Here is a 26573-nt window from a genome sequence, read left to right on the forward strand (position 1 = left end):
TAGCTGGCTGGCTGCCTTCAATATTTTATAATTGCAAAATGGAATCCTACCCCCACGAATGATAATCTATCATTTTCACCTGCTTTTTGTCCCTTAAAAACCACATAGACCTCATTGTTCCAAATGAGATAACCAGAGCTTGTTGTTCCTAAGTCTCCTGCATTAAACTGAGGTAAAAGCTATTTTGTACCCCCGCCCCCCACCAAAAAGCCTAAGTGCTTTTCACTCTGCCAAAAATGTAACATTTCTTGAATGTTTTATTCTCTCGTTTTCTGAACGTGAATATCATAAACCTGGAAAATTAACCACCATGGGGCTCAACATTTTTGTGGCCATTTGGAGGAAATTTTCTGCCAATGGTATAAGAAATAAAAGAGAAAAGCACGCCCCGCGATTTACTGCAACCCAAAATGTCCTGGATATTTTGTGAAGTACAGACATAAGATTTTCCAGTGTGACTGTTTCCTGCTCTACCCTTTTTACTGCTGTGGGCAGAGATGGGTACAGGACTCCCTTCAGCTCCAGTGCCTGGAAAATGCCTGTTCGAATGGCACAAAAGCAATAACCATTCCATAGGGCTGTTGGTGTTTGAGTCTGTTTGCTGCCCAGTAAGTGTCGCAAGTGTCCTGATGGAAATGCCTGGTCCCATCTGGGGATAATTCAAGCTACCCAGGCTGACAGAACTGTGGGTCCAGTTCCAATATGTGGGGTTTCACCCATACCACCAAGCAATTCTCCAGCGTCAGTTGGAGAATTCAATCAATTCAATCCAATCCCAACAGTATCTACCTAGAGGTAGTGCATATCCCACAAGAGTTATGGGCTCAGTCCTACAAGACTCCCCTGTGCTGCTGATGACCAGCTGTGAATCAGACTTTCCATCCACCTCCTCCTCAGGCTCTATTAATTTACTAGAACAGAGGGAAACAGTTTACTTACTAGATTACTGATCTATTATAAAACAGATATAACCCACCAGCAGCCAAGTGGAAGAGACACCGAGTCCAAAGACTATGGGGAAAAGGCTTGGAACTTTCAGCACATTCCTTTCCCCACATCTCCACATGTTCACCAGCCTCAGAACTCGAAGACCCCTGTCCTTGGTTTTGACGGAGACTTCATTACATAGACTTAATTGATTAAATTGTTGGCCATTGATGATTAAGCTCGGTCTCCAGCTCCTCTCCCCTCCCAGAGGGTGGAGCCGAAAGTGCCAACCCTCTGATCATGTGGTTAGTTCCGCTGGTGCCTAGTGCCCATCCTTCGGTGAGCTGCAGGCTTTTCAAAAGTCACTTCATAGGGGCTCCTGGGTGGGTTAAAGCCTATCCCTTCAGCTCAGGTCATGATCCCAGGGTTCTGGGATCAAGCCCTGCATCGGGCTCTCTGCTCAGCAGGGAGCCTGCTTCCTTCTCTCTCTCTCTCTCTCTCTCTCTCTCTCTGCCTCTCTGCCTACTTGTGATCTCTGTCTGTCAAATAAGTAAAAATAAAATCTTTTTAAAAATTTGTTTAAAAAAGTCACTTCATAACATAACGAGACATACCTTTACTGCTCTCATTACCTATGAAATTCTGAGGGTTTTAGCAATTCTGTGCCTATGAGGACCAAATATAGATTTTTTTAGTATAAATCACTCTATCAAGTGTATACAGCAAAGAGCTTGAGCCTCATAGCTAGAAAGATGAGGTGAGCCCAGATCCAGAGGGCCCTTAATATCTGACAGAGCAGTGTTGGGAGTAATTCAGTAGGAACGGGGAGTTACTGAAAGGGGGCAGAGCCATTCCTCAGTATCACAAACAGATACGGGAAACAGAAAGGGATAACAAGTAGAGCAGGGGCAACAGCAGGAAACTTCAAAGTTATCGAGGCAGAAAGTGATGATGGTTTAAGGGAAGAGGGTAGTAGAAAGGGGGAGTGAGAAATGAATACGAGAATCCAGAAATGGAGCTTTAAAAGGCGTTGTCAGTAATAGAAGTACGGGACACAGGGCACCTGGGTGGCTCAGTTGGTTAAGCGACTGCCTTCGGCTCAGGTCATGATCCCAGAGTCATTGGATCGAGTCCCGCATCAAGCTCTTTGCTCAATGGGAAGCCTTCTTCTTCCTCTCCCTCTGCCTGCCACTCTGCCTACTTGTGCTCTTTCTCTCTGTCAAATAAATAAAATCTTATTTAAAAAGGAAAAAAAAAAAGAAGAAGTATGGGACACAAAGAAAGAGAGTCACACATGACTGTGAAGGTTTCAGACCTGTGGCTGGGATCATAGCTCTGCTGCGATTCCAACAGGGGAAGGCAGGACGGAGAGCCAGGGGACCTCGAGCTCAGTTTTGTACATACTAAGCTCATGGGAGCTGTAAGCTAATAGACCCAGCACATTCAGACATAGATAGAACCGAGAGTGGGAGGAAGACGTGAGAGCTGGGGAGATACATTTCCGATTCATCCTTAGAGTGTCAAAAGGCGATGGGATTTCCACATGAAGAGTTGCAGAAAGAGGGGCGCCCGGGGGGGGGCTCAGGGGGTTGGGCCTCTGCCTTGGCTCAGGTCATGATCCCAAGGTGCTGGGATCGAGCCCCGCATCGGGCTCTCTGCTCAGCGGGGAGCCTGCTTCTTCCTCTCTCTCTGCCTGCCTCTCTGCCTCCTTGTGATCTCTCTCTCTGTCCAATAATAAATAAAATCTTTAAAAAAAAAAATTATCAAACAAAAAAAAAAAAAGAGTTGCAGAAAGAGATGGATGGAGATACGAAAGGAAAATGTTGGGATGAAGAGATTCGGAAAAAGGAACAAGAAAAGTTATTCCGAGAAGCCACAGGGAACCAGCTTGGAACTGAGTATGTAAGACAAAGAGAAACGCTTTCCAGAGGGACGGAGAGGTTAAGTGACAGTAAATGCCACAAAGATACCGTCATGCCTCCAGGTGGGGCCCAGAGCAGATCATGCTGGCGAAGGTTATTCCCTCTCAGAGGAACGTGTGAGCACCAATAATTATTCTAGAAGATCATCTCTTTAGTATTGTAAGTGCTCAACAGTCAGAAGCATACGATTTATATAAAAGAAATGCCCATTTAATTTATTAAAGCAGACATTGGCTAAGTTATAAGCCATTAGCCATGCCTCTGTAGGACATGAAAAAGTTGGAGTAAATCTAATGGGGCCCTTTCATCTGCATGGGAAAGGTCATTACAGGCATCAAATAATTGAATTTTAGAATGGTGCTGGAGCAAATAGCTATATATTAGAACTCAAATTAGACTTCAGAAGGACTGTTTGTCTTGGGATTTCATCATTTAGAATGATATCTTGCAATAAAACTGACTCCATAGAAAGATATTAATCTTATGCTTTAATGCTCTTATCTCAAATTGTTTTAATTGACCCGTTGGAAAGGAATTTTAATTTTTCAGGTAAAATTTTTTTGTCAACTTAGAATATGAAGGACGGGAGGAAAATGTTACAGATCAAATTTAGATCCTGATTTTATTTTCTTCCTTTTCTGCAGCAGTAATACTAATCAGTGATTGGTCTGAAACATATAATACAGTCAACTCTTGACAGAGGTGTGATTGGAGGATGAGATATTCTGCTTAATACCATTTTTAATAGCACACATACTAGTCATGGGTGTCTAACTTTAAAAAATATATTCCACAGAGAAACCTGGTGACCTGTGGCAGTGTAAGAAGATTCACAAATCTTATGATAACCCCATATTTAAAGTAGTGATGCCAATTAGTACAAGGTTATATTCCCAGCTCTCTTTCTTTTCCAGTAAAAAATGCACTGCAATAATTAAATGTATAATGTAGGAATTTTCACTAGTCTATAAAAACTTAGAGATAAGTAGATTATGTTCCACAAAGTTGGTTTTGTTTAATCTGTTTTTTAAAAGGGGTTAGCTGAGGGGGGCCTGAGTGGCTCAGTAGGTTAAGCGTCTGCATTCAGCTCAGGTCATGATCCCGGAGTCCTAGGATCGAGTCCCACATCGGGCTCTCTGCTCTGCGGGGAGCCTGCTTCTCCCTCTCCCGCTCCCCCTGCTTGTGCTTGCTGCCCCTCTCTCGGTCAAATAAAGAAATAATCTTAAAAGAGGGGAGGGGTAACTGATAGCATTTTTTGAAGAGAAGCATCAGCGGGAGAGAGGGGAAATTGGCTTTAGAGGGCGTGACAAATGCTGGGAGACAGGGAGGTTTCGTCCAGAGCAGGCTGGAGCAGAGCTTCCTGTCTGCGAGGCCCCCACTGGGAGGGCAAGGGGACTCCCTCTCCGTTGCCTCAGTACATCGATCATGCAGCACCCAGGGGTCCTTTGGGGAAGGCAGATTTGTTCAGTGCGAACTGCCGCCATGTCCCGGCAAACAGCTCAGCAGAGCACACTCTTGATTTCTCTAGGATCCCAGGCTACTAGAGCCTGTGTCAGAGGAGGCAAGGGAGAGCTCTCGAGGTCTTTCTCCGTGGGGAGGAGTGGTGCAGCCGTTCTAAGCTGCAGCCTCGGTGGGAGCCGTTCTCCCTGGGCTCACATCCTGCCTTGGGCACATGCTCTGGTTTTACATAAGTGGCTCAACTGCCACGGGCCTCAGTTTTCACATCTGTCAGATGGAGCTGACAGTGGTACCCACCTCGTGGCCCTGCATGAGGTCGTGTGTGCAGAGCAGCGCAGGTCTTGTATGGGGGAGACCGGAAAAGGGAGCCAGGGCTGCAGTCATACGTGTTGCTGTGACCCACCATGCACGTGGCTTTGTTCTGTTTAGATGAGCTGCTTCAGAAAGAGCAGAACTACTCGGATGACGTCTTGGCCAACATGATCAGCGAACCAAGAATCAGTTACGGAAACGATGCCCTCATGCCGTCCCTGACAGAAACGAAAACCACCGTGGAGCTTCTTCCCGTGAATGGGGAGTTCAGCCTGGACGACCTCCAGCCCTGGCATCCTTTTGGGGTCGACTCGGTGCCGGCCAATACAGAAAATGAAGGTAAGCGGCCCTGGAGTGAATAAGAACATTCCAGTACATATGTGTGTGTGTGTGTGTATACACACATCTTCCTGATATTCTTGAGTAGCGACTTCTTATATGCATTTGAAGAAAAATACTTTCTCCCCAAGAGGTATTTTGTTGCTTCTGGAAAAAAAAGAACAATATTCAGTGCGTGTTTATGAGGCAGTGGCCAGTCCAGGCCCACCTTCAAAGCAAACAGGGGATGAAATTATGTAAATGTTTCTCCCTGTGGGAAGAAGTTTTCGTGGGGCCGGCAGAAACGGGGATTTGGAAAGCAGCAAAATAGTCTTTGCAGGTTAAATAACCTAGTGCATTAAATTTCAGATTGCATTGACTGTTAAAAGCAAAGATAACCACGTACAAATAAAATGTAATTTTGCTGAAAATTTAAACAACTTTGTGTTTAGAAAGTTAAATTGAAGGCAGCTGTCAAAATGAAGAAGCGTATCAATCTACATGATTTTTCCTACGATAGCTTAGAGATTTTTGCTGTCAACAAATTTGCACATTGGCAGATATACTTTCTTTCACAGGGATTTCTTAACAGAAACTTCTAAACAATATCTCTTCACAAGAGAACATCTTTTTATTCCTTAAACATTTTTACATGTTTAGAAGTATACAGTTTCAAACACGGGAACACCTTGATTTCTGAACACCAATAGCACTTTTTTTAAGAACACCAGATTTCACCTGTGAGTGTCTTTTGTTAAAGTGGCAAGTTTGGATGGTGGTAATAATTGTAATAGGACTACAGTAGGGAGACCTCAAAATGCTGTCAGTGTATGCCTCAGATTAAATTTAGACTCAGTATCAGACCCTAAGTATACTACAGAAGTATTTTTTTTTAAGGAACCATTACAGAAAATCTTTCTGTGGGGGCACCTGGGTGGCTCAGTTGGTTCAGCCACTGCCTTCAGCTCAGGTCATGATCCTGGAGTCCCAGGATTCTGCATCAGGCTCCCTGCTCAGCAGGGAGTCTGCTTCTCCCTCTGACCCTCCCCCTTCTCATGCTCTCCCTCTCTCTCTCTCTCTCTCACATAAATAAATAAATTCTTTAAAAAAAAAAAAGAAAGAAAGAAAGAAAATCTATGAACAGTCTCCATATGAGTAATCTCCCCAAATTTGTTTCATTAATTTGAAAAAGGGCACCTCATAGTAGTAATCCCAGCTACGAAAAGCAGTATCATTTATATCAAATGTAATGAAGATTTCACCGTTTATAAAAATAATTCTGACACGGGAAAAAATTTAAAGACTTCTAAAAATCAAAGAACTTCAGTTACAAGGGTAACTTCCTTATTAAATTTATTAATAATAGAGTGTTAACTGTACCTTTTTTTTAATAGGTGGGGGGTACATTTTGGTCTTTTAAAATCCTCATCATTCTGTCCACTAATGAAAATTCTTTGTGGAAAATGTCCAGTCTCATTTGTAAGTTTAAATGCACACTGGATTTCCTCCTTTCCTTTAGCATACTGAGCTGTTTAATTAAGGGAGAAATAGGTCCCACATCTGACTGAAGTCTGACAAACTTCTTTGGTGGAAAATTATAACCCTCTATACCAAAATGCCCTGTATACCAAATACTGTTAAATGTTTGTCATTTATGTCCAACTCATAGCTTTTTATGAAAAAACAAATTTAAATACATAGATTAGACTGTTCTTTGTTAAAAATTACTCTGTCTTTGAGAATTTATTCAACTGCAGTGATTCTAAAATTATAATTTACAAGGAACTTCCTATCACTTTCTCGTAATTGAAGAGCTTTTCACATATTTGAAATACATAGTTTCTATAAATAAAATGTTCCCATTTAATAGTTTCCATTACTTGTTGATTTTGGAAAAGTAGGATAAAACCTATTTCAGAGCCGACCTAAATTTTTATGATCACACGCACACAAAAATAATAGAAACTAGAAATTATAATTTATTTATGGTGAAGTTTAGAAGATTTAGAAAGCCAAAGTAAAGCTACATTAGCAGAGTAAAAATTGATTTATAGAAATTACTGTGTATGTTTGATATAATACTTGATATTTCTCTTAAATGTTGTGAATCCTATACAAATGTGGGCTATACAGAGTTTTTGTAAGAGCAACAACAGCGAAGACACTCAGCCCTGTTTATGTTAGCTTCTTCTAATTTAATGAATACAGTGAAATGCAGTGACACCATTAAGAATAGCAAAAAATGTGTATTATTCGAGACGGTGTTGCATTTCCTGAATTTCACATTTTCTCTTTACTTTCTCACCCTATCAGATATTGAGAGCTTAACTGCTTAGTATGAACACACACTTCCTTGGTATCTTTAATGAGGTAAATTTAACTTTGCATTTATCATATTTGTAATAGAAACACCAACAGTTAAATAACTCTTCCTTTCTGTACTCCAAGCATTTCATCCTGACTCCATATGTATAATTATGTGGTCATATGCATATATGTGGTCTCCATTAAAAAGTATATGCATTCTAGTAAACATTTGGCTAATATTAAAATTTTTAAATAGTAGGCAAACTGACCCACTCTGTTTAGGGAAAGAAGTGCAAGGGTATTTGTTGTTCTATTTAAGGAGAAGTAGAGGGAAGAACTATTTTTACCCAAACTGCTTCCTAAAACCCAAACCTTAATGCCACTGTCAACATGTTCACCGCTTTCCTGGTCTTCTACCCATTGACAATCCTCCCAAATCAAATAAGAAAGAAGTCTTGGTCCAAATTAGGAGGCAAGCAGGGATTGTCCCCCAGCACTCGCCAGATAACCCGAAGAAGGAAAGTTGGGTTAATTACTAGATTTCTCCAAAGTAATCAGCTTTTGGAAGGCTAAGAACAATAGATTTTGGAGATACCCCAGAAGAGCAATGGACTTAAATACCTCCCCTCAGAAGTAGACTCTGAGAGTGGCCTGTCGCCATTGGTCCTAGGAGACTGTCTGTGCTCGTGCACATAGACCCACACTGCAGACCATTGGGTGCCGCCAAGATGCCCACTTGGGCAAGGTCCTTCATTGAGTGCTTCTGGATCCTTGTCCCGGACACAGCCAGTCACATCGCCCAAGCCTCAAAGGAAGAGCTGATACTCTTGTTAAATAAACACCTGTCATTGACAAATAACAAAATCTTACATGAGAGTATTACAAGGCAAGAATATTGAGGATCTCAGAGCTTGAATTCTGGTTCTTGGTGTTATCAGACCCAACACTCCTTTTATAACATTTTGAAAAGCCTCCTTAACAGTGAATCTTAAAATAAAATGGATTGACAGTGCTTCAGGGGGAAAATCAATATAATGGATGTAATATGTAACAAGTGTTTCAAGGCATAAGTGTTCGGGCTTGACGGCCAGTGGGAACAGTGGCGGGATCATGTCTTTGTCCTGTGTGGATGTGAGAGATACAAATGCGGACTGACACAGGGCTGATTCCACGATTCAGGTTCTATGAGCAACCGTGGATGAGTTCCTGACGTAGTGGAGAACTCTTGGGAGGGCTGTGATGAAAACAGTCTCCCCCCATTTTACCCGGTGATGAACTCTTAGCATATCGAGGTTACAGTAAGAGCTATGCAAAAAATGCTTTGTGTTTGTATATTGAACTGAACTATGCTCTAGACCCACATAATCATAGACAAATGAATGTCCAGCAGGAATTTAGGAACTTGTAGAGGATTCGAGGCTATTTTTACTCGTGTGGGAGTGCCCTGTGCACGACATCTAACACCCTTGCTCCCCATCCCCACCGCCCCACAGAACAGAAGCTACCCCAGACTCCTGAATGGCGGGTGGATCATCAGAGTTTAAATTCCGCACTGCTGGGCGTGGTGGGCAACATAGAGAGCCTCTGTGGCTATTTCCTAGTCTGTAAAACAAAGGTAATAATAATTCCTAATTCAGAGATAAGGTATGAGCATTCAATGAGATGGCAGGCAAAGCTCTTGGCAAAGTATCTACAACAAACCAAGTAAATATTTAGTGTAACTTTCTTTCTTTCTTTTCTTTCTTTTCATTTTCCTTCCGTCTTCCTACCTTCCTGTCTTTTCTTTTTTTCCTTCCTTCCTTCCTTCCTTTCTTCCTTCTTTCCTTTCATTCATCTGTCCATTCATTTGTTCTTTCCATAGAATCAGGATCTCATTAGAGAGTTTTTACCAGCTGCTCCCAGGGAGAATCACCCTGTGGTCCAAACAGTATATCCTTATATTAACAATGTAACGAACCATATAATGACCCAGTCCTAAAATACCCGCTGTCTGCTCTCACCATCTCCTCCCCTTTTCCCTTTCCCCAGGGCCTTGTTCCTTGTGAATGTCTCGACATGTGCTCACACACAGAGCCACTGAAAATACCTAAAGTTCTCAAAGATTTCCTTTGATTGTTCATGCAGTCCTTATCATCAGAGTTTCCGACGCTTACCAACAGGTCGTTGCTTTTTCTTAAGAACAGTCAGTCAAGTCCAGAGAGAGGGTCAGACACCCAGGCCTTCTTCTAATTTATATTGAAGAACGAAGCATATCAGTTTTCTGACATCTTAGGCTCTTTGGCCAGTTTGCCTTGAGGGATTTTCCTGTGGCTTTTTTCAGATCCACAGAACTTAACTGAGTAACCCACAGTGAAGCTGTTACTTAACAAACTGTTGTTCTTGTGGATCGTGAAGGCGTCTGGCTAAAGGCATCTGTGTTTGTTCTGCCTTGTCACGATTGCCTGCGCAGGCCAGCCACAGAGTGGCCAACAGTCAGCTTCCTTGTATAGAATACATACATGAAACACTAAGCTTCTCTAAGAGGCACAACAGGTTTTCTAAGACTGCATATTTGTAATTGCAACGTGTACTTGCCCACTGGTATATTTCTAATTAGCGTAATAACAAAGCAATGATAAAATCTCTTTAAATGCTGAAATTGAGGGCACCTGGGTGGCTCAGTCGGTTAAGCATCCAACTCTTGGTTTCAGCTCAGGTGGAGACCTCGGGGTCGTGAGATCGACCCCCATGTCAGGCTCCGTGCTCAGTGGGGAGTCTGCTTGAGATTCTCTCCCCCTCTCCTCCTGCCCCTCCCCCTGCTCGCACACACACTCTCTCTCTCAAATAAATAAATTTTAAAAATCTTTTTAAAAAATAAATATGGGAGTGCCTGGGTGGCTCAGTCCGTTAAGCGCCTGCCTTTGGCTCAGGTCACGATTCTGGAGTGCCAGGATCAAGCCCCATGTCGGGCGCCCTACTGAGTGGGGAGTCTGCTTCTCCCTCTCCCTCTGCCCCTCCCCACTTGAATTCTGTCTCACTCTCTCAAATAAATAAAATCTTTTTTAAAAAATAAATAAATATATAAGTGCTAAAATTGAAAAAAAAAAATGTCATTTTCAGGCCTGTTTTCTGTCTGTGTAGAAGTATTTTCCTGCTGATTTCCTCCATTTCCTTTGGCCTGGTGGGAGGCTGTGCTGACAGCGTTCAGCTCAGAACTCATCTGTTATAAGGAGCCGCAGAACAAACTCAGAAGCCCCAGAATGTGACTTCTCTGAGGAGAAGGTGTGCTTCAAAGCTACGGAAGGCCTGGGAATAACACATTTCTGCTTGAGTTTTAAGATGACTGCTTTCATATCTTTAATTTACTAAACAGCTACTGTAAAATGTTCTGAACACTATGTTGAAGTTACCTTCTGGTTCAGGGAGCAATAGTTCATTTGGAAAAATTAGAAAGTATCTGTTGGACTGGGAAATAATGCACCACTTTGTCTTGTTGATGTGTATGCGCATTTTTAGCACCGATGTCATAACTGTCTTAAAAAATTGATGTCTACTCACCGAACACAGGAGTTACTTACTTTTTGAATATTAATTCATACTGAATCAGCCTCAAACAGTTAAAGCAGGCTAGGTTTAAGTCAGTAAACTATTAATTTTTTCACCTTCTGAAAAACAGACAAGATTTTATTACTGTTTTCAAACAATACATGCACATGGGGGAAAAAGGCAGAGAAGCTTCTAGAAACAATCTCCTCACCCAGAAATAACTAATGTTAGCTTTTGTGGTAATATCTTTCAGACCTTTTTCTTTTTTGGGGTCCGTGCATTTGCTGCTTTTTCTGCATTTCTTTAAGGAATTGTGGAATAGTGCTTTATCATTTATAAGGTTTTAATGTGTATATGGGCACATTTACTTAAGACAAAACCCAGGATTGGAAAGAATGTGTCTCGCCCAAGATCACAGAGTGAGTCAGTGGTGGCATTTAAGTGGACAGCTCTTCAGCCTGTATTTAAACCACAGATTAACGGCTGATTCCCTCATGAGTCAAAGACAGTTTCGGATGATTTAGCCACCGATGAACAGGATCCCCACTTCGAATTCCTCTCTCGCTCTATGAGTGTGCTGCTTGGACGTGCTCTTCTCTGCAACTGAAGCACCACCAGAGCTCTCCCGAGGAAGTCCTCAAAAATACAGCAACCCCTCCGGGAACTCAGTAATAAAGCCCCTCACTAAATATTGTGGCAGATGGGAAAAAAGGTAACAACACAGAGAATCCGTGCCATTCAAATGTATTTGTGAGTTGCAGAAGGCTGTCTTAACCTATCAAACCAGGAAAGTACTAGAAATTAGACATTCTCTCAGCAAGAGTCATTAGGGAAGGTTGAATAAACACAGCTTCATAGTATGGGAGCGTTTCTGAAACAGGTTTTAAAATTGTTTTGTTTCTCAATACAATGAGAAGAGGCTGTTTACATATGAAGAAACAGCCTCAGAAGTGGACTTTCACCCGAAGTTGCTTGTGGTGCGGTTGCTGGAGCCAGCGTTGGGATGGGAGGCCTGCTCCCTCCTCCCGGCCGTGCTGCCGCTCTGCATGCCAAAGGCCCAAACCCCGTTGCTCTTCGGACTTGTCCAGATGTCTTCATATTCTCAGAAACCTGATTTTTTTATAATGTGAAGGCTTGTCTCCCTGCCGCTCTCTTCTCCCTCACTGTTCTGCCAACATGGGACATTCAGGATGGATCTGGGTGTGGGGTCCCACCTCGGAAGGCCGGGCTGTGAGCATCCGTAAGCCGGATGGTCTTCCCGAAACTGCTCACCCCGAAGCCAGCCCCTCGAGCCTACCTTACCTTCCCGTGGACGTCTTTGCTCACCTTTCCTTACCTTCTTACCTCCTATTTTCCAGGCTTTTACCCAAGGGGTTTTTCCCCTCCCTCGGCTTCATTTGCCCCTTTGTCCGTTTATTAATCCTTAAAGCTTTGTTTCTCTCCGTTGCCCTGTTTCTTCAAAGACCAGTCTAAGTTCAAGTTAATGCTTTCTGAGACTCAGAAGCTCTTTGGAAAGGCCAGCTCATGGCAGGCAATGGCGGGCACCACGGTGCCACCAGCACGCTTCCTTTGGTTCCAGCCCAGGACTCGCACAAAGGAAAAATTGCAGAAGTTGAAAAATACAAAAGGGAGTACTCACATTTCACACACCACCACTGTCTGTTATCTATTAAAATAGTAACTGGTTTTTAAAATTAGAGAGAGAGACTGACTCTCTGGTTTACTTCTTCTACCCTCCAAATGGGAGCAAATTTGGTGCACTGAGTGGCAGATTATGTGGTGAGATGTTCCTCTCCCGACAAATCCATATTTGCATTTCCCCTGGGGATTTAATGGAGCCCTTTTGTAGTTAATTAACTGTAAAATAAGAGCAGATCGGACAGTTGTTAAAAGAGGTATCTCCAGGATTTTTCGCCGGGCTGGGTATATTGTATTTTATCTCTAATCAAAAGCCAAGAAACCATCCCTAAACTCTATGAGAAGGAAATCCACACACCCCAACCCCTCTTCTCTGATGTTGCTGCATATCCTGCAAGTGTTTTTATCAGAAACCTCAGCAGTGGGGCTGGCCCACGGAGAGCGGGAAGGCTTCTGAAGTGGTCCCGCTCCCGTTCCCTGAAACTCGGGATAAACTCCCTGTGGTTCTTTGCCAGCCGCTGCTTTCCTCTAACGTGTGTGTTCCCCATGCTTTTCCCTGCTCCGTGTTCAGGAGCCACAACTCACCATCTCGATTTGTCTCGTTTGCTTTCCGCATCTCTCGCTTCCTGTGCCCAGTTGAGCCCGTCGACGCCCGCCCTGCTGCCGACCGAGGACTGACCACCCGACCAGGTACAACGCGGTTCCCTTCTGCCTCCCGCGTCTTCTGCTTGCGCTCGAGCCCCGCCGTCTCTGCTCTTCCTTATGAGCCTCCCTCAACTGCAGATACCGAGAGAGAGGATCTGAAAGGACCGTGGAAACCAGACTTCTCAAACCTTCCCTCTGCTTCTCCTTACGCTTTGTTTCCCAATTTCCTATTGAAGAAATCTGGTTTTCTTTCTGAGCTTTCCTTTTCAAATGATGAAAGAGCCCATCCAACTTAAGGGTTTTGGGGTTTTTTTTTTTTCCTTTTTTTTAAATGGAGAAGACTATCTAGACCTTTCTGTCCTCAAAAATGGAAAACCACACAGATGCACACTCTCTCTAGTGACGAAGTAGTTTCTGCTTTGAGCATCTCCTCCTTCCTTCCTTGTTTGGTGTGCAGTCAGGTCCTCTTCTGACTGAATTGGGCTCAAACTTCAGTCAGTTTCTCACACAGCGGTGACCCTAAATATATCAGAAAGGGACTACCTCTAGAGCCCAGAAGTATATACATTTTCTCTCTCGTGGGTTGTATGGACTTACTCTCCATGAGTAACTAAAACAACAGAAAGGTTGTATGTGCATTGTTTTGTATACAAGTCTTTAATTTTTATACCACTTAAAATTCCCATTAACACTGAAATAGACACTTTTTTTTTTTTTACAGTTTCTCCAGCATTAAAAGAAACACACGTTTACCCTTTGTTCTATATTCAGCCTTTATCTCCAACTGTTTTAAAAGTCGGTGTCACTCCACAACAGAAATACACACGAGCCTGGTTTTTGACCTTGTGCACAACTCTGCCCACGAAAACAATCAAAGCAGTTTACCTTCCCATATTTATTTTCTTCCCATATGTATTTTCTTCCTTATCCCTGTAATGGCTCCATGCAAGAGTCAAGGACCAGGGAGTTCCCCTTGTTGGAGGATGTTAACACACGGAGGTCCCTGGTTCGGGTGCTGTCTGTAGCAGGCCAAGAACAGACCTGGCCCCTCGCACTGCCATTGCCAGCCCAAGTCACTTGTGTCCCCAGACACAGTCCTAGATGAGAGCTCCGAGCCGCCTTGTGACATCTTCATGCCTCCGTTGGTTGCTCACAGGCGACAGGGAGAGCGGAGTGACTGTCTTGACAGCTGCTCTGGCTCATTTTAAGAATCTCTGCCTTGAGGGCTTTTCAGAGGAATTTAAATGATAGTAAGTCAGACACAGTTCGGGCTCTCCTAATGTCTTCCTTATTGCCATTGTCATGCAAGTGAATTTTAAGAGCCAGCCATTGATACCCACGGTTACCCGTGGTTCTCTGCTCCCTGTGGAGTTCAAGGCCAAGGGTGGTGGAGTTCAAGGCTGAGGGTCAGGTCCATTCTAACCAGGTGAGATCCCCTCAGGATGGTCGTTTGCCTTGGGCCTTTTTTTAACGGCCCTCTCTATTTTATTTTTAAGGAAGGGATGGTTTTCATCTACAAGAATAAAAAGTGAATTAGAAGCACTCTTTTTCAAGCAATTTTATAAAGTTCCTCCATTGGGCCCCCTAGGCCAATGTGTTTTAAACGCAATATGAGGGAGGAGAGGTTGATACCACCAAAGCTGGTATTTCCCCCCCTCTTTTAAAAAAAATCTGACATGAAAATAATTTCCATAGATTTCTCCGAAACAGTCGGTTTTAAGGGAAGAGCTGGAAGGTAGTTAGAGGTGTTTTGTCTGGGGAGGAAGCCGTCTGAAGTCTTTATTACAACAGTAACAATGTTTTAGTAACAGCAGTATTTCATTTTGGTATTTCACAAAGATCAGTGCATTAAATGCTGTGGTGGGTGGAAAGAAACGAAATGATGAAGTCCCTGTTCTCGGGATCCTGAAATGTAACAGAAGGAACACACTTGGCATTTCTAAAAGAGGAGATGGAATTAGAAAAGCAGGGGAAGGCGGGCCCACGTAAGGTGTAACCCAGGGCGTCTGTGACATAAGCAGACGAGGCACTCACAGAGGGTTAACCGAGGCGCGCTGGAGTTCAGCTTCGGGAAAGCTTTCAGAAGATTTGAGTCTGATCCACTGGTGAAGAAGAGGGGAGGGAGTCAAAGACGAGGGTGGCCTAGACTCCACTCTCTTTCTTGTACTGGGTAAGGCTAGGGCTTCCCCAATAAAAGAAGGGCCGTAGGTAAGAAAGAAAGATCAGATCTGAAGTGGGGAAGATGCTAGTTTACGAGTAGCTCTAATTGCTGGATGGGTCGTGAGGCCTAGCGTGCTCTCTCTGCTTACAGTCTGTCCCTCCAACATTTGGTTGCTCGTAACATTAGTTTGGGTTCTTCCAGCATCACACTGTAGGAAACTGAATGCATAAGTATGGGTTCTTCCAACATTACACTGTAGGAAACTGCATGCTTGAGTTCAGCGTATACCTTTAGACTTTCCAAACCTAGAGAACCTTCTTCCCAGGATTGTCATAGTGTGTCATTCAGTTGATGGCATCGTTGTTAAATAATTGCTGTTGTCAGTCTGACACAAATAAAGAAAGGGTTTGTGTGTAATCGTGACAGAGGAAGGTGACTTCTCTTTGTCTTTCATATCTGAAAACCCAGGGCACGTCACTTTTAGAATGTAGTGTCAGGTATGGAAAGCATGTTATCAGTGGTGATTTCTGGGCTCAGTGGCCATTTCAAGTACTCCTCTGGCTGAGTTCCAGGGAGAAATGGGCTCTGAAGGTCAGGTTACACCATTGGACCAGAATAAAGAAGGAAAATACATTAACAAGCTCTTCACAGGGGGAGGAAAGCTACCCCTTCCACTATACTTTATTACCACCTTCTCCAGTCCTCACGAAGGAGACCAAGTCCTTGCCCCCAAGCCATGTGAAAGGTTTCTTGAGGGACGTGCCTCCTTCCGCCCTCAAATGAACCACAGACTCTGCTCACTTACCGTGACAGAGAGACCTGGAGTCACAGCAGGGCTTAGAAAGGCCTCTGATAGCCTTAAGCAAAGCTCCTGATGAGGTATTTAAATCGACACATCACATTTCATCACATGCACTGTGAGCTTATTACCGATATGTTTCCCTTTGTGCAAGCTTAGTAATTTTTCTTCCCTTTTAGTGAGGTATAGAAATTCTTTGCTTAATGTATAGAAAGTGATTGCCCATGCTATACAAAAATAAACTAGAAAGGTCTCTTTCTGCTGAAAGTCTCGTAGACTATTGAGCTACCATTAATTATCGTGGTTCTGACTTCTTACGTGAAGCTGAGTTTTGGTTTGAGTACCCAAAGTATTTTCACCTTCCTTTCAGAAGTCATGTGGGCTTTTACAGTTTTGAGTAGGGAGCTCCTGTGTTTTTGAGGTAATTGTTGGTCGCACAAAACTAAAAGACTATTGAAGAGACTTTTCTTAACGTCTCAGAAATATAATTTTAACTGTTGCGTTGCTAGATCCTGATGACAGCAAAAGGGTGATCTGTAAATAAATTACTGTGGTTATGCCTCTGTCTTAAATTTAAAAGGGCCTATGGGAAGCTAAAAATACATAGCCAGTGAGGCATGACAGAACGTTAGTTTCCCAGCCTAATAAGCGTAGTGTCAGGAAGATTAGAAGTTAGAATGAATTGAAAATCATGAGAAAATGCAATTTATTCCATAGCAAGAAAATAAAGAGCAAAGAGCCCCATAGCTCTCAGGACAGGTCAGGGGTTGAGGGATGGTCTAAGATGAGAAAGAAAGGGAAACTGTCCCACTTTGTGTCTGTATTAGAGAGTGATCTTCTACAAGGAGGAAATTAGAGCCCCACGTACATCAGATGAAAAAAGAAAGCACTAGCTTCTTGTACTAATTTTCTGTTGCTAATGCAACAAATAATTCCGTAACTTAGCGGCTTAAAACAACAAACGTCTATTTTCTTACAATTATCAGGACATCAGGCATGGATTAGCTGAGTGCTCCTGGCTCCGGGCCTCTCAGGAGGTTGCACTCAAGACATCCTCTAGAGCTGTAGCCATTTGAAGCTGAAGCTTGACTGTGGTGGGTCTGTTCCCAGACAGAATGGCTGGCTGTTGGCAGGACACCGCTGTATCTCATCATGGGAAACTTTTTGTCGGGCTGCTTGAGGGTCCTTGTGACATGGCTTTTCCAGACCATGATCTGAGAGGGTAAAAAGGGAGGCTGCAGACCCTTTTTGACCTAGACCGAGGGTTCACCCACGATCACTTTCTCTTTTGTCTGTTCATTAGAAGCAGGGCACTCCATGCAGTCCACACTCCGGAGAACGGAATTCAGTCCCACCTGTGGAAAAGAGGAGCAGTAACAGATTTGTGGATATATTTTAAATCTTCGACACCTCTCTACCGTGTCCAAGCCCTGGTGACTCAGACAGATAGTAGGCTAGGAGACCTGGAGGGGGAGATGGTAGAACTACTCTCCATGATCTTCGAGGACCTCCGCAGGGCGGGAGAGCTGGGAAGAAGGGGAGCAGAGACTAGTTCCGCCAGACGGACAGCAGAGGAGACAAGGTGACAGTCTACAGGCCAGGTGTAGATTGATGTTAATCTCGGCTCTGTTTTCCTACGAGTTATTAAATGGAAGCTTTGTGAACGTTTGGACAAGGAGTCAGGGATCTGTCACAACCAGCAGGGCTGCCCACGGTCTTGTCAAATTATCCTCCTTTTTGTGTGAGCTGTGCTGTTAGATTGGCACATGGTGTGCTGTGGACGTTGTGCTTTTCAGTTTCAGCAAGGTGTGTGACAAGTTTCACGGCACCTGTGGATAAGACTGTAGGAGTGGCTGGACAAAAAGCAAGGAATGAGGTTCCATGGGAGCTGAAGGACCTGGTGACCTGTAGCCAGAGCAAGGACCACCAGGAGCGCGATGCCTTTCCTCAGGTGTCCGGTCTGTTCAAGGCTATAAGGCAGAGGGAAATTTCCGCTTGTTCTGCATTGAATAGGCTCCAAGTGTAGATGCCTTGAGGGAACTGTTTGGAGTTTGGGGATAAGGAAGACCGTCATTCTTGTAGGCAGAGCTGTCCGAAATGGAGGCAAATGGATAGATTTTTCTCCATTCACTCAGAACCTGAGGGTTTGCCCTTTGGGTGAGAATACCGTAGAGGACATGATTTTTAAAGGCTTTCTTGGAACACTGGAAAAATAAAGTTTAAATATCAAAAAAACGTCTTTCTCGTCCTGAAATTATAACTTTAGATATTTAAATGCTACAGCATGGAAACTGATTATTTCTGTTTTGTGCTTTCATTTTTCTGTTTGAAAAATTGCTTTGCGTTTTGTTTTGTTGCTTCGAATCGTTATTTGCAAAATGAAATTTATTATAACAATTAGTGTAAGAATCATGTAGCAATTTATAGAGAAGGAAGAGTTAGTAAGTTATAAATTCTGTTAGTCCCACAGAAACATTTTCTAAAATTATGTACTGCAAGTTTTTATTCAGCAGATGAATCAATTATATTCTGTATCTATAACTAAGTCACCTAACTAAATAAATAATATGATTTTTATAGTGCTTCACTGCATAGATACATGAACATAATTTATTTGTAATTGGAATGAAGCCCTAAAGTAGCAGTTTGATTCCACCAGGTAATTAGTACTCATTTTTTAAAGACTTTTATTATTTTTTCCAGAAGACTGAGAACACATGGGAAAAGACGTAGAATAGGCTAAACAGTAAGGCCCTAAAACAAACCAGTGTATTCTGGGAACACATCCTTGCCAACTTCCCAAATAGCATTTAACTTCTGGTTTTCCCCCATTAAAAATATATATATATAAATATGTAAATTATTATATTTATATTTTTTATATAAAATTTATATTTTATAATTTTATATTTTTATATTTTATATATATAACATGTGTTTAAAGGCAGTAGAAACTTTACCTTTGGATTTCTTTAATCTTTAAATTTTTCTTGGTTTGAAACAGGGAGTGGTTAAGGCTTTAAATACAGGGTGCCAGTTTTCTTGAAGAAAGTCATTAAAATCTGCTTCCCCTCCTTCCAGACCTAGAAAGGACGTTTTGGTAGCCTTTGTGTTACAGTGTTAATGTTTACAGAGAAAATGAATTGAGTGTCGTGCGTCCTTTAATGATGGTGTGATGCTTACGGATTATCGCAGGTTCGGGGTTGACAAACATCAAGACGGAAGAGATCTCTGAGGTGAAGATGGACGCCGAGTTCCGACATGACTCGGGGTATGAAGTTCATCATCAAAAACTGGTACGTAAAATGATTTTCCTCTTCCTGCCTCTCGGTTTGTCTCGCCGGATGACCTGCTCACACTTGTCCGTGCTGTGCTGGAAAGCCAATGAGGGAAAAAAAGAAAAACAATAAAGCACTTGCCCATAGGGTCCTCACGGATGCGTAAAGAAAAGAAAAAGAGGGTCTTTATAGAGCAGTTCCTTGCTGCTAAGTCCACCCAGGGCTTAGAGTGAAATTAATGTGTATTCTGATAACCGCTCTAGTTCAGTTCCCTCTGTTTTCTAGGAAGACGGGTGGGTTTATACGACGTGGATTTGACGTTGGCACGTGTCCCCTCTCTCCCTGTGCCACCCCACTGCTCCCTCTGCCCTTCCTTCCTGTCCCTTCCCCAACACCCACGTTTTGAGTTCTCCTGCACGGCTAGGGTCTTTGGGTTTCAGCCAAGGTGGGGGGAGGCGGGAGGCGGGAGATGGGGAGCAGGACTCCGTGACGTTCCCAGCAGTGCTGCGCCCTGAGAGATCTGGGCAAGGAAGACTGCAGCTTCCTTTCGGACAGAGTCTCTTCCCACCCACTGTTGTTCCCCCCGATGTTAAAATCAGGGTAAACCAAAGGGGAGCCCCCATCCCCTTTGCAGGCAGCTCCTGTCGTGATATAAAATCTTTTACCAGAAGCTTCGGACAAATCAGATCCTGCATTATGTTAGGGCTTCTTCCGTCTTATCAGTAAGCATAGGAAGGGGGTTAAGTTAACGAAGAAGACAATTTCGTGGTGCATTCAGTAGTCAACAAAAAAATGGTACTAAAACCAGTAATAAAAGTATTGAGACGGACTTGCTCTCAGGCACTTGTCATGCACGTGGGGCGGGGAGGGGCCCCAGGCGTGCTCTTTCTCAAGGGAGGGAATATCTTTCCAATATTCGTCAATATAATTTATAAATCCAAGTAGTAAATTCCAGAAGAAACGCCTGTGAAAATGCCTCCTTTCACTCTACATAATGGGAGCAAATCCAGAATGGGTGCGTGACTCAGATTTGCAGTTCAGCTCCCATAATCTTTTTCGTACAAGAACGTTATGGTTTTCCCTGGCAGGTTAATCCCGTCTCCGTTATTATGAAATCAGGGGCAGTCTTGATCTGGCTGGTGCTGAAGAGGTTAAAAAAACTCTGGGGGAGCCGCTGAAGTGTTGGGGGCTGGTGGGGCACGGAGCTGAAGATTAATGTGCGGATTTGCATTTTCTGGGGCCCGTGTCCTACACGAACTCCTGTAATGCGACAGTGACTGATGGCAGCAGCAGCAATTAGGAGAATCAGCTCCCTCTGCTGAGCTAGTTGATAAGATAATGTACTATAATTAGTACAATGAATATTACAAAATTACAGTATTTTCTTAAAGGCATAGGAAGATGTCCAGACTCGCATTTATTCCTGATTACCTCACATTTTTATCATTAGCTAATTAATGATTTGCTTTTTATAAATACGTCGAGCTAGCATGTTTGTTGAGAAAGGGGAATAATTATGAACGGTTTCTCATTTTGCTGCAAATAGACCCTGAGTAAGACTCTTGGAAATTGGCTCTATTTGCTGTATTTTGTATTGCCTTTTCGGATCTCTAGGATGTTCGTTGTCACTGTGGAAAATCAATTCCTGGGTTGAGGGTATACTGACAGAATTCTCTAAGGAGCTGTCTTGATTGATTTCTATGATAAAGGTGGTATATGTTTAGTAGCAGTTAAGCCCAGTGGTCCGGCAGAAGATCGTCTCCTTACATAATAGGATTATAAAAGGTGCAGGATGCTTTTATAATTCCAGTTAGGTAGGTGAGGTTGGGAAATAGTGACTTGCTTTTACAAACAGCGTGGAGGAATGTTGAGCGCTGTGTGGCAAGGTTACCAGACTGACTAAATATCTGGGACCATGTTGACGTTCAATTCAAACAAACAGCACGAATAAAACAGCAGGTTGAGTTGGGGTTCTGGAGAAAACAGGAAGAAAGCAGGAGTTCTGTGTGACCATTAAAATTCTTATCTCTTTGCCTACTACTTCCTCCCTTTGAAAAAACTCTCTTTTAAGCATTAGGCTTCTCGGGGCTCAGTACTGTCCTATTGAGTGTGGCTAGAAGTAGGTAACAAGTGTCTTTTTTCTTCGGATGAACTCCTTCGTCTCAGGTGCTTTATTCTCATGTATTAATGTCCCTCTGAGGAAATTGGGACATCTGTGGATTTGAAAAGCACCTAAGGCGGACTGGTCATGCATTGTATCTTCCAGTGACCTCTTTAAAAACCATGATCCATGCCTTTCCAGCCTTTGGTAGATCCCCGCCCCACCTCTCCCCAGATGTCCCACCTGTCAGAGGGTTTCAGGTTCCTCTTGGCTACTGTTTTGCCTTTCTAGGGCCATGGCGGGGAGTGGAATAGAAAGTAGATTTCCCAGAACTGGGAAAGCCACATATTGTACATTGTCCTATAGGTGTCATTATTAGTAGCTAGAATGTGTGGGGTTTTTTTCAAAGTATGCACCAGATAATGGAATGGCCACCAACTCAAATTTAACAGCGTAAGGTGGACACTAAGACTCTTCACTTATCCTATCTAGCTGTCTCCTGCGATTGCAATCCTTTTTCTTGATTTATTTTCAAGGTGTTCTTTGCAGAAGATGTGGGTTCAAACAAAGGTGCCATCATTGGACTCATGGTGGGCGGTGTTGTCATAGCAACAGTGATCGTCATCACCTTGGTGATGCTGAAGAAGAAACAGTACACGTCCATTCATCACGGTGTGGTGGAGGTAGGTAAATGCGGCCGCACGTTTGCAAGCAGTGGTTAAAGAAAGACTACGTGGGAGATTTTGCTTGGCATTAAACTACGAATCATCTAAGTATCTCTTCTTAGGGGGAAAAAATCTGTATTCTTGCATGGTGCTCAAGTTTGGCAGCTGTTTTCTTCTTTTGACTTTCATTCATTCTGACTTAGAAATACTGTGATCCAGGCTTTGGATTGTACGCTGTTCCCTCAGCTTCTTAGAATTTGTACTGAAATGTCAAAATAATATTAATGATGATGCCTGGCTTAAAGATATTGTGATTACCCTTGAACATTTAAAGGAAAAGAGAAAAACTACAAGTTAGAAATGAAAAGGAAGGGAGAAGTCGGCTACCAAAAAAAACCCTAAAACCTAAAAAAACCTGAACCCATTTTATTCCCTTTTGGGGGGGGTGGCTTAAAGAGTCTGACTTAAAAGTAAAAGCAGGTAGCAGCAATTAATGGTAATTTTCAGGGAAGAGTTTCACAGAAAATCACATGATATCCAACAGCTTAGCAGAGCTTACAGGGTTTTCTGGATGTTCAGCCTGTTACCCTGCACGTCTATCTGAAATATCTTCATTCCCGGAGGTTAGTGCGGTCACACTGGAGGTGGAGAGAAGATTCACCAAGTGACGGTCACAGTTACTGCACAAAGACGCTTCAGGATTCTGTCCCCACAGGCCAACACGTGACTAACATGAGCGGGTACAACACAGAAGCTGTGGGTTACCCCAACAAAATGGAGTAGCTACAAGATTGAAATATGACTTCTTAAACCCATGATACAAAATACTGAAATAGAAAGTTTACAGATAAGTTCTTACTCATTTTTTTTTTTAAGATTTTATTTTTAAGTAATCTCTACACCCAATGTGGGGCTCGAACTCACAATCCCAAGATCAAGAGTTGCGTGTTCCACTGACCGAGCCAGCCAGGGGCATTTAAAATGCAGTTCTGGTGTTGGGCCTGGGTTGCAGAGGGGCGGGTAGTCCTCAGAGTGTATGTAATTTTCTAGGAAACTATTAGAGAAAGTGAATCTTGAGAATCACTTGAGAAATATTAGCTTTTTTAGAGGTGAAAGAGATCTCAGTGATCAGTCAAATTCATCTTTTCTTTTTGTAGATGAGAAAACAGACCCAGACAGAAATGTTCACCTACTGTCAAACTAAATAAGGCCAAGGTCCAAATACAGATTGTCCCATGGCCTATCTATTGTTTCTTCCACCAGAGAGAAATCCATCCAACTTCTCACTAACCCCAAAGACGTGTGCTGCGCACCATTCTCGATCAGAGAAGGGCAGGTCAGCATTAAATAAGTTAAATGTCTGGCAGGGCCAGAAACCTCATTACAGCCAGCACTTACCATTCTCTTGGCTGCTTGTTTATGGGATCTGCTGATGGAAATTGGTTTTGAGTCTTCTTTTCCCTGTCCAGACTGGAGTGGCCATGCTGGGGAGCGGTGAGGTGTGACAGAACAAGATAGATGACTGACAGGCTAGCCTGTGGGCACGTCAAATAAGCAATGACAACATCAGCGATTCTGGGGTACCCGTCTTCTAATAATAGTACTTCTGAGCCTGTGTCCTTTGAGACAGGGGGAGATGTAGCCTTGTTAGCATCAGTTTACTTCATTTCTACTCAAAACAATTTTTTTTTCATTTCATGTTTGGGCAAAAAAAGAAAAACGTTTTTATACTTGAATAATTGAAAAGCCCCTTTTACTAAAATTAACAAGTTGGGAAAAACAGACGTTGGCGAGGATGTGGAGAAAGGGGAACCGTCGTGCACCGTTGGTGGAAATGCAAGCTGGTGCAGCCACTCTGGAAAACAGTACGGAGGTTCCTCAAAAAGCTGAAAATGGAGCTACCCTATGACCCAGCAACTGAACTACTGGGTATTTACCCTAGAGATACAAATGTTGTGATCCGAAGGCCCATGTGAACCCCAATGTTTATAGCAGCAGTGTCCACAGTAGGCAAGCTATGGAAAGAGCCCAGATGTCCATCAACAGATGAATGGATAAAGAAGATGTGGTATACACACACACACACACACACACACACACACACACACACAATGGAGGAGTATCAGCGGTCAAAAAGAATGAAATCTTGCCATTTGCAACGACGTGGATGGAACTGGAGGGTATTGTGCTGAGCGAAATAAGTTAGTCAGTCAGAGAAAGACTATTACCATGGGATTTCACTCGTATGTGAAATTTAAGAAACAAAACCGAGGATCAAAGGGGAAGAGAGGAAAAAATAAAACAAGACAAAACCAGAGAGGCAGACAAACCATAAGAGACTCTAAATCATAGGGAACAAAGGGAGGGTTGCTGGAGGGGAGGAGGGTGCCCTGGGGATGGGGGAACTGGGTGACGGGCGTTCAGGAGGGCACGTGATGTAACGAGCGCTGGGTGTTAGATCGGACAGTTGAATCACTGTCCTCTACCTCTGAAACTAATAATACATTATATGTTAACTGAATTTAAAAAAAAAAAAAAAGAATGCTAGCTCATTTAAAAACAAAAAAAAAAAAAAACCTCTTCTTTAATCTATTGAATGGGAGTTTTTTTTTTTTTAACTGACTAGAGTTGACATACAAGGTTCTGTTTCAGGTGTACAGCACAGTGGTCTGACGACTCTGTGTTACGCAGTGCTCAGGCCAATAAGTATAGTCGCCGTCTGTCACCAGTCATTGTATGTTTTAATGGCCTCGGACTGACGAATCTACCCAGGAAGCATCTTCCTTTTTATCAGGTCAAGTGCCTGTTTGGGGTACCAGAGTGCAAAAAGCCTGTATTGGTCTGCTAGAGCTGCCATTACCACGTCCCAGACTGGGTGGCTTTGGAAGTGTATTTCCTCAGAGTTCTGGAAGCGACAAGTCTGAGATCAGTGCATCGGCGGGTTTGGTTTTCCTCGGAGGTCTCCCTCCTTGGCTTGTAGGTGGCCTTCCTGTCATCTTTCCTCTGCGTGTCTGTGTTCTGATCTCCTCCTTCTGTAAGGACACCAGTATTGTTGGATTAGGGTCTACCCCCAATGATCTCATTTAACTTCAGTTACTACTTTAAAGACCCTGCCTCCAAATACAGTCATATTGTGAGACACTGTGGGTGAGGACTTTAACCTAGGAATTTGGTGAGGACACAGTTCAGCCTGTAACAGCCCAGGGATGCTGGGCAGAAAACCAAGGTCTCTCAAAGGGACTCTATGCCACGGTTGTGCATGAGCCTTACCAGCTACTTATTTAAAAGGTCCCAGCCCCGACCTAAGGAAACAATTTCTAAATGGGCTTAGAATCTGCGTGTTGAACATTTTCCGGCGGAACAGAACAGGTATTCATTTTTGAGAATCACTATCTCCTTCCTTTGAGTCACTGGTCTGAGTGTAGAAAATAGTATCTCATGTCTACAAGACAAGACCTCTAACTACCTTTGTTCTCTTTATAAGAGACCTAGCTACCTTTGTAATTCTTTTTAAAGATTTTATTTATTGATGTTAGAGAGAGAGCATGAGTCGAGGGGAGGGAGAAGGACAAGCAGACCCCGTGGTGGACAAGCGGACAAGGCAGGGCTTGATCTTAAGACCCTGAGACCATGACCCGAGCCAAAACCAAGAGTCGGAGGCTTAACCTGCGGAGCCGTCCGGGCACCCTGAGAATTAGTAACCCTTTAATCCGCATTACAGCCACCTAGGTTAAAAGTTTCTTGTGGTTAGTCACCAACCAGTGTCTCCTTGGATTTGGGAAGTCAGAGAGTAAGTTGACACTTGAACCCAGATTCCGGGGAGGGGAAGAAAATTCATCTTGAGGCGAGGAGGCATCCTTGAAGGAGCAGAACTCCAGGGAGAACAGCTGTTCAGCTCTTCTCTTGATCCTCGTTCCGCTCGCTGCTTAAGAGCATCTGGAAACCTCTCCAGAGTGAGTGCCCTCCTTGTATGGTGTTGCTTCTTATTTCTTCTCACCTCCTCTTCCTTGAAAGTGCAGGTGTTGTCAAAAGCTTGGAAACCAGCCCCCTTCTCCCTCTCCAGGCCTTCCCGTCTCTCCCTTCCAGAAGCATCGCTGTGCGCTTCTGTGTCGAGCAGTGTAGGGCAGCGATGGACCAGGACGTCACCTGAGGTGCCGTTCGCCATCCCCGCCCTCGGGAAGCTTATGGCCGGGCCGGGGTGGGTGAACGTGGCCGGGAAGAGCTGCAGCCCACGGCGGCACCGAGGCCGTCACCTGGCGCAGGTGATGTCGGGCACTGTGGGGTTTCAGGGCAATGTTTCTCCGAGAGCAGAGCAGCGTCTGCCCCGAGTGGACGTGGTCCTCCTCCGGACGTGGTCTGCCCATCTCGGCAGGCCCTCCCCCACTCAGGGGCCCAGGAATCAGCTTATTCCCAGCTCTGGCTCGTTATTCCCAGCCTGCTTGGTTAGTGAGTAGCCCTTCTTCACTGAGAACAAATACATGAACATTTCCAGCTAGACTGGCCTGCGTCTGTCAGGA

General features: G+C 43.6%; 1 protein-coding gene across 7 annotated transcripts in view; it reads left to right on the forward strand.

Annotated features, from left to right (window-relative positions):
- LOC101686001 (amyloid beta precursor protein) overlaps positions 1-26573 on the forward strand; it is a 262841-nt gene that overhangs the window by 230268 nt on the left and 6000 nt on the right. For 4 of the 7 annotated variants that reach the window (XM_045085177.1, XM_045085179.1, XM_045085181.1 and 1 more), the window contains 4 exons: positions 4737-4958; positions 13044-13097; positions 19208-19308; positions 21928-22074. In XM_045085177.1, coding sequence (XP_044941112.1) covers positions 4737-4958; positions 13044-13097; positions 19208-19308; positions 21928-22074 — 524 coding nt within the window. The remainder of the gene's footprint in view (positions 1-4736; positions 4959-13043; positions 13098-19207; positions 19309-21927; positions 22075-26573) is intronic. The other 3 variants (XM_045085178.1, XM_045085180.1, XM_045085183.1) reach the window with 1 other exon arrangement.

This window comes from Mustela putorius, unplaced genomic scaffold (genome assembly GCF_011764305.1).
Source record: "Mustela putorius furo isolate JIRA1106 unplaced genomic scaffold, ASM1176430v1.1 tig00000832_pilon_pilon_pilon, whole genome shotgun sequence".
Lineage (NCBI taxonomy): Eukaryota > Metazoa > Chordata > Mammalia > Carnivora > Mustelidae > Mustela > Mustela putorius.